The sequence below is a fragment of the Chaetura pelagica genome, unplaced genomic scaffold, assembly GCF_000747805.2.
Source record: "Chaetura pelagica isolate M959 unplaced genomic scaffold, ChaPel_1.0 scaffold31, whole genome shotgun sequence".
In the NCBI taxonomy this organism is placed as follows: Eukaryota; Metazoa; Chordata; class Aves; order Apodiformes; family Apodidae; genus Chaetura; species Chaetura pelagica.
Window position 1 is genome coordinate 3,012,506 of NW_009952481.1, and position 14,542 is coordinate 3,027,047.

Sequence of the window (14,542 nt, forward strand, 5' to 3'; positions counted from 1 at the left end):
AGCTTTCTTTGTGCTTGTTTTTGTTGGGACTAGGGGATTGTCAACAAGGGGAAATACGTGATGAAATAGTTACACCAGTTTCCTGTGTGAACACTTCTTCACACTCAGCATTTGTGTAGTTCAGCTTAGCCTGTTTAAGAAAGGCTTATAAAAAGAACTGGTTGTGTTACCCGCTCTGTTTTAAATTCACATTCTTTCTTCCTTTTTTACAACAGTTTTTCCTTATAACTCATGAGCCATTACTGTTGCATTGTCAGCATCCAGGATTAGTTTAGTTATGAGTATTTAGAACCAGCCTTTCCTTTATTTAGTCTATAGTTGGACTTGTGTATACTTTGTAGTGCTAGGTTAATGTTGTTAATAATAACTTTGTATGTTTATTCATCTTCCCTTGTACAATGACTGTTTCTACACAGTTTATTAAAATCTTGAAGAACTAATTTTTTGTTAATACTTAAACTAAAGGCATGTCTAGAATGAAGGTAAAGTGAAAGTTACAGGAAAAAATCGCAGAATCATAGAATGGTTTGGGTTGGGAGGGACCTTAAAGATCATCTAGTTGGTCCAAGCCCCATCCAGCCTGGCCTCAAACACTTACAGGGATGAGGCATCCACAGCTTCTCTAGGCAACACATTCCAGTGTCTCACCCACACACTAAAGAATTTCTTCCTAGTATTTAACCTAGATCTCCCCTCTTCCAGTTTGAAACCATTCCAACTCATCCTATCACTCCATATGCTTATTAAAAGTCCCCCCCAGCTTTCCTATAGCCCCTTCATGTGCTGGAGTAAAAAACTGGCCAGACTTCTGTGCCCAGAGAATTGTGGTGAATGGGAGTCAAATCTAGTTGGCGGTTGGTCACCAGAGCTGTCCCTCAGGGCTCAGTTTTGGGGCCAGTTGTGTTCAATATCAGTGATATGGAGGAGGGGATTAAGTGCACCTCAGTAAGTTTGCAGATGACCCCAAGCTGGGCAGGAATGTTCATCTGCTTGGGCGTGTATCAATGCTCTGCAGAGGGATCTGGACAAGCTGGATCAATGGGCCAAAGCCAATGGTATGAGGTTCTACAAGGTCCAGTGCCAGGTCCTGCACTGGGGTCACAACCACCCCAGGCAACACTACAGGCTTGGGGAAGAGTGGCTGGAAAGCTGCCTAGTGGAGAAGGATCTGGCAGTATTGGTGGACAGCCAGCTGCACGTGAGCCAGCAGTGTGCCCAGGTGGCCAAGGCCATTAATTTTCACAACTCGAATCTCTTGTGCAGTTTTTGTGTGGTCCGTAGCCTAATGCTTAACCGGAACTCCAGACTTTTCCTGGAGGGATGTTCCTTGTGGCAGTCTGTATGGCTTTAAACACTTACCTCCAGTGCTATCACCTGTACATACAATAAACAAAGCTCTTTGATAGATGTGAATGCAAAGCCTGACAGCTGGGTTGATGTTTTATTAGGCTGTAAACAAATCACTTAACCAATAGTCTCCCCATAATTTTTTCTTCCAATAGCTGTGGGGAAGGCTTTTCTTAGCACAAAGCCCTTGGAAGTGTAGACACTGAGAACTGTGCTTCATAGAAAGAAGAATGTTGAAAAACATGCAAACGTACTAGAGACTAATGAATGCAGCTCATAAATAGCACCTGATAGAGATGACTGTGGCAATACCTGTACAAAGACTGAGGGAAACAGCAGGAGTGATGATGCTGCCTGCATTAGTGGAGTTAGGATAGAGGATATAGCAGTAATAGTCCATTTCCCTTCTCTTAACCCCAAACTCCCCGAAACAAACAAAACCAAATAAAGCACCCACTCTCTTTTTTTAATTATTATTATTTTATTTTATTTTACTCACAAATTTTACTTTTTCATGTATGGAAGAATCTGTTTTTCCATGCAGCTCAGTCTTCATGATTAAGATATAAAAATGTATGCCTTTCTCTGAGTCCCGTGGCTTGTTGTTAAGACAACTTTATTTACTGACTAATGTTTTTTACTAGTTGACATATGTACAGAACAGAGATTGTGTGTGGGTGCACAGGGTGATACAAGAGATTTGGGTTGGTAAGCACAGAGGAGATTGATACTTTTGGGCTCTTTATTGTGACCGTGTATGGATAGTGAAAATAGAATCATACATGTTTATTGGAATTTATTTCCATTAATTCAGTCTTCTATTAGGTTCAGTCAGCTTTATGCTGCTTACCTTGTCAAGCAGGTAAAAAAAATACTCAGGTTCTATGTCCTTCACAAGTAGTATTTTCAGCATGTTTTAAAATGCAAATGCCAGTTTATGCAAGAAGAAATATACTTTAAACTATTTTTTATTATTAATTATTTATGTATTCTAGTCCAAATCTACAATATAGAATAGATGACATTTTGCATAGTATATTAATTCAGCTTCAGATGGTGTACTTTAAATGGTGGTCCACAGAGGTACAAGTTTCCATCTAGTAGAATGAACCTTGGCTGTGGTAGTTGGTAGGTTTGTGTGTGCCTTCTTGGTGCTGTGTGGCTGAAATCTTGAACTGGTGCTGCAGGGCTGTGCTGACAGGTCACAGCGTGTGTCAGCTAATGGAGCTGCTGGATTCTTTACACTTGTGCATTGCAGCTCAATTCTGAATGTGTGATGTGTCTGCTGTTGTTTTGATTCTTAATATAACACATTTCAATTTTTATATATGTGTTGCCAGTACCAGCATTTCTTTTTCTAGGCATCTTTCAGACTGACCTCAAAGAACCCATTTCTAAAATTTCATTAATCTTCTGTTGCACATGCACAGTAAGCCAAGATACTGGTCACCTTTCATGTTGGTAAATGTATTATACGCATCATTAATAGTCCAGTGATGACACGTTTTGTAGACACACAAGACATCCTGATACATTCTGGCTGAACTTAGGTCTACTAAAGGGTGAAGATTGTCATAGCACTTTGCTATGACAAAGGCATATGCATATGTATGCTGCTGCCTTGAACATAAGGTTTAAGATGCGGCTGCCAGGTCATCTATTCTTCAGAAGAATGATCTGAGTAACTGTCACTGTACACTTAGTAGTGCTGGGAGATGGAGGTAATACTGGATAATTGTCCGCTGCCACACAGTAGTGGGGCTCATGCTGGACAGGTTGCAGATACTTTGAGGCAGGATCTTTCTTTCTGGCCTCTGAATTTGCCCCGTTTGGAGTAAGGACCACCTCTTCCATGAATGAGATGCCAAGTGTCCATAATTGCTACAAGTGCTCCTGATCCTTCCTACAACTTGGGGAATCCCAGCACTGTAGCAGTGTTTTGCTGGCTTCTAGGTTGGAAAAATGCCACTAAATGCTGTCAGACTGCTATCTCTCATTTCTTCTACAGGCTTAGGAGTATTTACATTCCCAGTATTTCCCTGGCAACACAGTCAGCTGGTGTTCAAAGCTAGAATGAGTGGAGAGTAATTAACCCCATTGTGCACAACACAAGGTTGCTAGCAACCCTACAGAGCAAATATGCTATGCTTTCCCGAAAGGATTTAGATGCACAGATCCCAAAATTACAGTGGAAACGCTAAGCAGGAGTGGCCTGTCAGTTAGACCAGATGACAGTAGCTCAGGAGTCTCCAGCCTCTGCCTGGCTGGTATTTAGATGACACCTGCTGGTGAAGCTTTCCCACTCTTTGGAAATATTTTCCATGCACAGAACAAACAGTTCATGGATACACCAAAAGCACTGGGCTGAACGTGCCATCCTGCTTTGAGTAAGAGCTGCCTGTGGTGGAAGCATATTTATATTAAACTATTAAACTATGAAGTGGTGTCACTAGAGAGCTCAGAGCCAAACTGTGGAAGAGAAATTTCTTGAAAATGGCAGAAAATGGCATTCCCAATTAATTTTTTTAGCTTTCCTCTGTCTCACACCCTAATCCCTGGCCTTTTAATAGGGGTAACTTTGGGATGTTTAATCCATCTATGGGATATTCAGGACTTTGCAGGTGTCACTTTGGAGTTGGTCCTGCTTGAGGTCAGGTAGGTGGCAGCCAGAAGTCCCTTCCAACGTGTATCATCCTCTGAATTCATGATGCTGCTGTTCTGCCTGCAAGTGTTACAGCCAAACAATTCAAATAAAGCTTGAAAATATTTTCAAGTCAGCGTCGCTTCTTACTCTTCCAGATACCTTCAGCTTTTTCAAACAGCAGCAGCATCGGAGGGAGAGATGGCAACAAAATCGTGTGGCTGTCAGGAAAGTCTCACGGCGCTCTGTCAGCAGGGAGCGATGGGTGGAGACACTGGTGGTTGCAGACAGTAAGATGGTTGAGTATCATGGGAGTGACCATGTGGAGTCCTATATCCTCACTATAATGAATATGGTATGTACAGTATTTCCTTTTTTCTAGATAGATGAATGAAGTGAATTTTAGCTTGGATGTGTTACTTGAAACAAATATGTAATGTTGGTCACTGAAAAAGATATATTGTCATAGATATATATTAATTAAAACTCTGTATTTTGGAGCATTTTTTTCCTTATGTTTTGCATAGGCACAATTTTTCTCTGGATTGTAAGTGAGAGAAATTTCTTAGCTATAAATGCTAGCAGTAATTATCTTTCCACTGAAGTTCTCTGTCTCCCCTGGTACCTGTTGCTCATTGGTCATTTCGGACTGGTAGCTACAGCAAGAGAGAGAAATATGCAGTTCTAAGCAAATCTTTCTCATGTCTGTGGATGAGAAAGGCACACAGAAGCCCACTGGAAATTGCAGTAACTTAGCAAGAGATAAAATATAATTGTTTTACTATTTCAGTCACAAATCCAAACCACACCACATGAGCTATTGCGAAGAAAGTTAATTCTGTCCCACTTAAAACCAGGACAACTGTTTTTCCCAATAAATATCCTATCTGTAATATAAAGTCCATGTTCAAGTAAAACATTTAACTTTCTATGTTTTCCTGTGTGGCAAGTTTGAAAATGTAAGTTGATTTGGCAAAAGCAATAGCATTTCATGACAATGCCTACAGAGACTTCTCTTACTATTTGTGTCATAGCAAATGTTGAGACCTCGGAGGGTCTATGAGTGTGTCTTCTATGTTGTTATCATGATACATGTGCAATATATGTGAAATTAATCACAATGTAACTCTAGCCATGGTAACCAATCTGTCCCTTATGTTTATACAGCATGTTCCTGGCTGTGCCCCAGGCAGTCTGCCCCAAGCTGCTGAGGCAGTGAGCCTGATTAAACATACACAAAGCTGAGTTGAGCACATGAAGTTTTGTTCACACAGGGAAAATATGTGGAATAAAATGGCCATGATCAGATTCAGGAACAAACAAGTCTTAACATTTTATTTGCTATCTGTACCTGAGATGATAGGGTACTCTCAGTGGTTCAATTTTAAGTTTAATGTATTGCAAAAAACTTGTCTCAAAATCAGACATTTGTAAACACAATGCCCACTCCATTTTGGTAAAATCTCTTTTAATGGTCTTCTCCAAAACAGCTTTGACCCAAACACAGTTAATTCCATCCATTCATATTTCTTACAATATATGGCATTCTTCACATATATTTAGGTAATGACTATCTACTGTTCTGATTCCCTTTCCTTCTGCCTAGTTCAACATTGTGATTATGTTCATGACATTTTATTTGGGTCACATTTTTGCTGAGTTCAGTTCTTTTCGGGTTTTTTACGTGGATTTTTAAAAAACATATTAAATTTCTTTGCTTTTGTTGTTCTCATCCTGTTCTCTCCTGTGAAAACTCAAGAGTATCCATCACTTTACTGATTTCTCTTTGCCTAGTACTGACTAATCTTTGCTTTTTTTGTGGCAGAAGCTGATTCATGTCAGATCAGAACGGGATGATTTGTTATGTTTGGGTTTTTTGCACACTGTGTGGATCTCCCCATCAGTGTTACATGAGTCTAACTGTTGCCTATTCCTGCATAATCTCTCATTTGTTAGATCTGCTCTTTGCAGTAGTTCTGGAATTTGTTGCACTTCAATAAACTTTCAGTGAAGTGCATTGAGGATCTGAAAAACAAAACTACACCCTCACCCCAACATGAACAGTGTGCTTGAATTAAATCACAGAATTACCTTGGTTAGAAAAGACCTTCAAGATCATCAAGCCCAACCATTAACCTAACACTGACAAGTCCTTAGCTAAACCATACCCCTAAGTACTATGTCTATATTACTCTTAAATACCTCCAGGGATGGTGACTCCACCACTGCCCTTGGCAGCCTGTTCCCATGCCCAATAACCATTTTGGTGAAGAAATTCTTCCTAACATCCAATCTAAACCTCCTATGCCACAACCTGAGGCCATTACTTCTTGTCCTATCACTTGTAACTTCATTGAACAGACTGATCCCTACCTCCTTTCAACCTCCTTTAAGACAGTTGTAGAGAGCAATAAGGTCTCCCCTCAGCCTCCTATTCCTAAACAGCCCCAGCTTAGTGTCATCTGCAGACTTACTGAGAGTGCACTCTATCCCCTCATCTGAATCATCAATAAAGATGTGAAACAGGAGCAGCCCCAGGACTGGGCCCTGGGGAACATCACTCATGACCAGCCACCAACTGGACTTAACTCCATTGAACACAACTCTTTGGGCCCACCAGTTTAACCAAGCAGAGAGTGCGCTCATCCAAGCCATTGTCATATCTACGAAGTCCTGTTCTGCTAAAGAGGAATCAGTTAATCTCATGCCTCCTGCCTCTGGCACAGGTCACAGGGTTGTTCCATGATCCGAGCATTGGCAATGCAATTCACATTGTACTGGTCCGACTCATCCTCTTGGAGGAGGAGGAGGTAAGTTTTTTATTTTCTTCAAAATGTAACTTACAAAACATTAGAATTCGATGATTGAGCTATGATTAATGGAGAAGAGGGTTTATTTGCTTAAAACAATGTGTTGATTTTACTCTTCTATTGATCTTTGGCATGGTTGTTCATAGAATAAATGCTACTCTGGGTGCCGAAGCATTTAGCTGATGACTTCAGGTATTTCTGCATAAAATTGCCAAGGAAAATGTGATTAGAACAGGCAAATTAGGAACAGGGAAATGGAATCTCCCCAATGTCAAAAGAACATGGGATGAGAAGACTAAATGAGAAATAGAATTTAATGTGTGCACCATCACACAGAATCAAATTATGTAGCATTACCTGATATATATTAAGAAGAGTAGTGCTAGAGTATTTGCAAGTCTCTGAAGAAGTAAATCTCTTGCTGTGCAGCTCAAACACATGATTTTGTTGAAAGATCTCATTTGACACACACAAAAAAAAGAGCAATAAAATGGTGATTGCTGTAACCTAGCTATATATTGGTACTTTCCAGTGTTTCTCATTCATAAACGTGCTGCTACATGCTTAAATACATGCCGATTGTCATCATTTTGTAGTCATTTTAAAACACTGCATGATGTAGCTTTCTCTGACTGCATGAACACATTAAGGGGATTTTCTCAGTGGCTTACGATGTATGATCACAAACCAGATGGTCCCAGTGCTATAAAGGCAGTGAACCAAGCCATGGGGTGAGGCTATGTCCTGTGAAATAATAGTTGGGTTCAAGTCTATCCTTATAGTCCTCAGTGCAAGAATATGTGGGCCAACAACTGTAGCTTGTATCTTAAGAGGATAATTAGGACCTGAAGTCCATGGTGACCTTCATTTAAGTTTGCTTGATAATTTTCTGTGACAGTTTTGGCAATAAACTGTGGACTGTTGTTCATTTGAGCATGGCAATGTTGCAAGTTGCAGGGTTGGGTATCTTTCAGGATTTGGTTTTAAGTTAACCAGAATTTATGATCTGGCAACAGTGTTACGTAGATGCTTTTTAAAAACTTCACTCTAAGTAGATAGAGTGAACTGATACAAGCTACAATGAATGCCGCAGACCAGAATTGAGAAAAATATGTTTCTGAATGCAATTAATTTGCATACTTTGTGTTTCAGCAGAAATTTCAGTAACTTGCACGTACACTATATAATAATAAGATGAAGAAGAAACATCTATGATTGCGTTGTTTCTCTTTGGATTTGAAAAATATTGTGAGAGAAATACAGCCTTAGAAGTGTAATTGTTCCTTGAGCATTACATTGTACACGTAACACGAAGTGACAAACTTGAGCATGAATTCCTGCACTAATTAGTCCTTACCTTCTCTATAGAGAAAGATTTGCTTTCAAGAGTATAAAGCATTTGTTCAAAAGTTTCCATTCAGTGTTGCATTTTATGAAGTTCACCAAAAAAACAGTAGAGTTCTGCATTTTAATTTTTCTTTCAGCTGCACCAATTACAAGAATGTCAACGTTTCTACTTAATATGTTGATAATGTTAATATGTTGGTATGTTAATAAATAGATGTCATTGTTCCTAATGATGACTCTAGCTTTAGGTAAAAGCATAATCAGCTGGATTTCAAAGATTACCTAGCTTCACAGCTGCCATCACTGGCATGTCATTGCAATGCAGTGTGGTCTTTACAATAATCTTTTCCTTCATTTCCCATTAGCAAGGCTTGAAGATAGTTCACCATGCTGATAAGACACTAGCCAGCTTCTGCAAATGGCAAAAGAGCGTCAATCCCAAGAGTGATGTCAACCCTACACACCATGACGTGGCTGTTCTTCTGACCAGGTACGAGAGCAATTTGGTGGCTGCAATTAACTGTTGTTCTGTTGTGGCTTTTATGATGATATTTTTATAGGCTCATGCCATCATTTAGTTCATCCTGCCTAGAACACATGCTGTTTCTGAAGCACATTGTTGGTGCAAAAATAACCTAGTGTGTGCATGGCTGACACTCATACAGGCAGAGGATATGAGCTTTATTACAAAAACATGTTTAAAGTTAGGTCTGCTGTACCTTTTAAAGGGATTGTTTTTCATTTGTTTTCAAAGTAGGTATGACACTTTATATATGCTTGTGGGAGTTTTCTTAGAGATGCATTTTAGTCGGGATCTGTATGTCCCAAGAGATTAGATTAGAGCTCAGGTAATTTTCCTCATCTGATACTATCTCATTTTGTGCTCAGTTACCTCTACTCTTTGAGGCAAGATAACAAAATAACAATGCACATAGATGACCAAATCCATAATGACAAATCCTATAGTAATATACAGATGCAGCTCAGAATGGAAGAATATTTTGCAAACATGTGCCATTTATTTTTAAACTTTAAAGCGTATGATTTTAAAATATTATCTCTCTGTATGAGAAGACAAATAAGGGGTTTTTTATGCATAAGCAAAGGAGGCACTGGAAACTGAAAGGTGATGTCCGAGGTTACACAGGGCATTTGTGGCAGGACATGAAACATAACTTCTAATGGTCTGTAAAAGTGCATCAAATCAGCATGCAACTGAGAGAAACAATTGGGTCTAATGTCTGAAAAAATAAAAAGTATTTAAGTTAATGTCAGTCGGGCAAAAAAACCCAACGAAACCAAAAAAACAACACAAAACACCCCTCAAGCGATGCAGTAAAGAGGAGAGTCAATAAATCTTAAAATAAGAAAAAGAAGTCTTACAGTGGTATGTAGTATACCTCCCAAATTAACAGGCTTCAAACAGTTTGCTTGAATGAAGCTGAGTTATGGTGAGTTTAATAAACCATACAGAACAGTGTCAGAGGTAGAGGTTTTAAAACTTGTTCTTATATGAGTTGTCAATAAACATTCATATTTAGGCGCTACAGCAACATAAGTATTGGCTAGAAATTACAGCTGTGTGACAGGGTAGTAGTAGAAAAAGTGCATGTTGTTGTTGCCTGTTGTCGCAGGATGCTTTGCTTAAAATGCAAATTAGCACTTACACATTGTAAGATGGAGACTTACCACCCAGCATAAGTGACACTTTGCAGCTGGTTTTAAGCTATTTTAATGGCACATCTCTTTTGTGATTCTAGAAAGGACATTTGTGCTGGCATGAATCGTCCGTGCGAAACCTTAGGCTTGTCTCATCTGTCAGGCATGTGTCAGCCTCACAGAAGCTGTAACATCAACGAAGATTCCGGCCTTCCTTTGGCTTTCACTATTGCTCATGAACTTGGGCACAGGTAACATTGAAAGTGAAGGGGGACCTAGCTGGGTTTAATTTATTATTTTTACAGTAATACTCAAATTGTCAGAGCGAAACAAAACAGGAAGTGAGTTAATGTATCTATTACTAAAATCAAAGTTGTATGTTTTCTCTAATCAAAGGAATAAGGAAGAGATTCTTAAGCCCTTGACCTTTGTATTTACAGCTCATCAATCTGTCCCTTGTAATAAAATGTGCTAGGGCAGTACATGAGGATGGAAAAATTAATCTGTGAAAAAGTATCACTTAATCATGCTGATTTTCTGAAACAGTAACTCTGGATTATATCCAAATCAACCCAGATTATTTAAATAAAACATACCTGTTTCATTGTATCAGGATATTACAATATTGCAGATTAGCTAGACATCCTTTTTTATTTAAGCAGTCAAACTTCACAGAAATCTGACAAACAAGAAAAGTCACTTTTTGGTATTTCCTATTAACTGTTATCTTCTTCATATTTCTATTGTGGATACACTTAGGTCAAGTCAACTAAAGTTCCTGGGCATTTAGTTTTGGAGTGGGCTAAACTTTTTTATGATTGGGTATTTTTGTTGGAAACTAGTTTTCTCGGTATGACCAGTTTTGAAGGGTGATTGGGCTGGTGAGTTGGTTTATTAAACTCACCTAAAAAAATTCTGGTCTTTTAATCTGTTTTGACACTGAAGTGTTTTGTCCAGGATAGAGGCCTATCCCATGGATACTCCTGTTTGGCTGTAATGCCTACACTTTTCAGCTGTACCGTATTACTTGGCCTAGGTGATATGTTCACTTCTGTGTCTACAACTATATTACTTTCATTATGCACCCAGCGACCCACCAGTCAGGATGAGGTCTGTATTTCCTGATGTTATATAGTAGTAATAACAATAACAATAATCTGATAGAAAGATGACTCAGGTATTGATTCTGTCACCCATTAATTGGGCTTTCTTGATTGAATGTCTCAATTGCCAGAAAGGATGTAATATAAGTAAGTAACACTGAAATAATTACAATTGGATCTGGGTGCTTTGGGTTTAGTCAGTGGGTGACACTGTCCCACAGCCATCTGCCAAGAGGGAGCTTTTTTCATGAACATTAGTTATCAGAAGACAATTATTCCCCATAGAGCTGTATGCAACTTTATCCTGGTCTAGCCTAGTTGGCTGGTAACCCACTGTCCTTTGGATGCTGTGAGACAGGGTTCTGCTATACTTGCTTTTGCAGGAGTGGTGCAGGGCCTTACCTGTAAGAATTGTCTTCAGAAAGAAAATTGAATACTATAGGGTTTGTTGTTAACCTTAAAGCATCCAACTGTCAAGCCAGGTTAGAGTATGTATGTGAAAAAGTTCAAATATGGGCAGTAAAAAGCCTGTAAAAACAGGTGAAAAAAAAATGAGAAAAAAGCCGTGCAGCCATTGCTTTGATGGATTCCAAAAGTCAGCTCTTCCCCATACTGTGCCTCTATTCATTCCCTATCTTGTGTCAACAGACCCTACATGGAAAAAGAGCCTATCAATAAGGGGACAAACGTGCTTTTTTACCTCAGACCTATTACTGAAGTTGATTCAGACTGAAATTGTGTTCTTGGAACATTTGAGTCATGGTGCAATTACATTTTCCAGAAAAAAGTCCTGTGGTTTGAACTCACTTTGTCTGATCCATGACTAAATCATGACCTGAGTCAGTTTTCAGTGACTTATACAATAGCTTGCACACTTTCAAGTGTTAATAGTGTAGGTGTCAACATCTACATGTACCTAAGTGCTGCACCACTTAGACATACACAAGTCTATGGGACCAGACGGGGCACACCCCAAGGTACTGAGGGAGCTGGCAGAAGGGCTCACCAAGCCACTTCTTGTAATTTACCAGCAGTTCTGGCTAACCAGGGAGGTCACTGTTGACCAGAGACTGGCAAATGTGACCCACACCTACAAAAAGGGCCAAAAGGAGGATTCAAGGAACTACAGGCTTGTCAGTCTGACCTCTGTGCTGGAGAAAGTTACAGAGCCGATTATCTTGAGTGCTAGTTAGGAAGCTCTTTGCTTTAGCATCTTTAACATACCTGAGCTTTTAAACTGTGGTTCCTGGCCCAACTGTACAATAGTGGTTTGACTCTCTTAGGGACCAGACGGGGCACACCCCAAGGTACTGAGGGAGCTGGCAGAAGGGCTCACCAAGCCACTTCTTGTAATTTACCAGCAGTTCTGGCTAACCAGGGAGGTCACTGTTGACCAGAGACTGGCAAATGTGACCCACACCTACAAAAAGGGCCAAAAGGAGGATTCAAGGAACTACAGGCTTGTCAGTCTGACCTCTGTGCTGGAGAAAGTTACAGAGCCGATTATCTTGAGTGCTAGTTAGGAAGCTCTTTGCTTTAGCATCTTTAACATACCTGAGCTTTTAAACTGTGGTTCCTGGCCCAACTGTACAATAGTGGTTTGACTCTCTTAATAATACTCCTGAATATAGTCTCTGAAATGTGTGTTCTTTTTGTTGTGCCAGACAATATTGCTATATGTAACAGACGTGTTTGACAGCCTATTGGAGTGCAGATTTTTTTGTAGGCTTTGGGTCAGATCTTCTATATGTTTTCTTTTACCTAAAGGTATCTACAGCCCACCAATGGAAGAAGCAATGCTAGTGTATTTTTAAGCACAGTGTGGAACCCATAGATAAGTGTTGTGATACAGCCTATCAGCTTATATTATTAGATGTTGTTTTTTATCTGCAGTTTTGGTATCCAGCACGATGGGAAAGAGAATGACTGTGAGCCTGTTGGAAAACGCCCGTATATTATGTCCCGGCAGTTGCAGTATGATCCTACTCCACTCACCTGGTCACAGTGCAGCAAGGAATACATCACACGTTTCCTAGAGTGAGTCATCAGGTTGTAGCATTTCTCTGAAATTAGTACAACTGTGTATGAGATGTTTATGTGGAGTTTTAAGTGAATCCTGTATTATTACCTTACTGGAAGTAGGTTTTTGTAGTGTGTTTGAGTCAGTTCCCACAGAGGGCATACCCCAGGCAAAATGTTCACTTAGAATTTGGGAAAAGCTCCATTATATTTCTGCATTCTGGAAGGGAACTCAAGTTGTTGTAATGGCTCAGGTTTGGTACACCCTGCAGCTTGTTGCAGTTACCAGGAGGAAAAAAGCCTTTCCGTCAGGGAGTCTCATGAAACATCAGTAAATTTGCCTTTGGCCTTAATTAGATGTGCTTGACTTGTTCAAATTCGTTATGTTCTTTGAAAGAGCAGCAGTATGGTATAATTTCAAGCAGAGGCTGTGGTGTGCTCTGAAGTCACTCTGCATAACATAATGACTTGATAATATTTCCACTTTGACACACTGTATTTTCCCTTTGTAACCCTCACTAACCAGGTGGAGTGCTGTTTGTTAGCAGCAGTGTATCTGGGCTGAAATCTGGAAGTATTATTTCCAAAGGATATACAAAAAACTACCGTTAAGAATTAGATCTGGAAAGTCTGTATACAAATGTCAAAAAATTAATGTTTGTTGTTTTGTTTTGTCTTGTTTTTTTAGTAACACAGTTTTTCTCTTTTAGCCGAGGGTGGGGATTCTGTCTGGATGATATCCCTAAAAAAGAAGTTTTGAAGTCCCCAATCATTGCTCCTGGAGTGATTTATGATGTCCATCACCAGTGCCAGCTTCAGTATGGTTCCAGTGCTACTTTCTGTGAAGATGTGGATGTAAGTGCTGTATGTTTTTCTTCGTTCTTCGTTTCTCCAAGCTTCTTGAATAGTGTGGGGGTGCAGCCGATGAACCTCAGTCGCTAACAACAAATTGCGGACTCTCATAAGCTAGATGTGCAGTGAAGGCATTGCCTAACACTCTTAATTCTGCTCTGCAGATTCTGAAAGTGAGTTGTTGCACTGTTTAGTTTGTATTTTGCAAGACCTTCATGGGATCTGACTCTTTATCTATGATGAAATGCCTGTCCGTCAGAAGTAGAGTCATTTTGATTTTAGACTTATAATGCTGATCTTGGATAAATTATCAATGCAGCTTAAATCTCATTTTAAAAATCAAGATGCTTATAGCTTTCAACTGACAAAATCATTCTGGAAAAAAATCTTCGGTTCTAGGAGGAGTTTTCTGAAGAAAGAGGAGTTCTACTCTCTTCCCATATGTCTTGGTTTTTTACACTCTCGATGGTCTTAACTAGTTGAAGGAAATTTCAGTCCACATACCCTGAAGAATCTTCATTTTCTCAGTAAATATGAGATTTTTATGTGGAAATACGTAATTTACAAGGTACCCTGTGGTTTGTCTTGCAGCACAGCAAAGCAGTGTTTTGTGGAGATTCAAGGGAGCAGTATAGTGACAGTAGCAAAACTCTCTACAGGAGCTGGAGGCCACTGCAGACTTAACAGGCTGTATTAGCTAAGGTGCAGTGGTATGGTATTTGTATTTAGCATGTCCAGAGCTATTTGGCTCCTTGCAGCATTTT

General features: G+C 39.6%; 1 protein-coding gene across 1 annotated transcript in view; it reads left to right on the forward strand.

Moving 5' to 3' along the window:
* The window catches only part of ADAMTS12 (ADAM metallopeptidase with thrombospondin type 1 motif, 12), a 154,829-nt gene that overhangs the window by 82,486 nt on the left and 57,801 nt on the right, over positions 1–14,542 (forward strand). The window contains exons 4-9 of the mRNA XM_010008766.1: positions 4,147–4,343; positions 6,715–6,798; positions 8,511–8,635; positions 9,906–10,055; positions 12,801–12,944; positions 13,637–13,781. Of these exons, the coding sequence (XP_010007068.1) occupies positions 4,147–4,343; positions 6,715–6,798; positions 8,511–8,635; positions 9,906–10,055; positions 12,801–12,944; positions 13,637–13,781 (845 nt within the window). The remainder of the gene's footprint in view (positions 1–4,146; positions 4,344–6,714; positions 6,799–8,510; positions 8,636–9,905; positions 10,056–12,800; positions 12,945–13,636; positions 13,782–14,542) is intronic.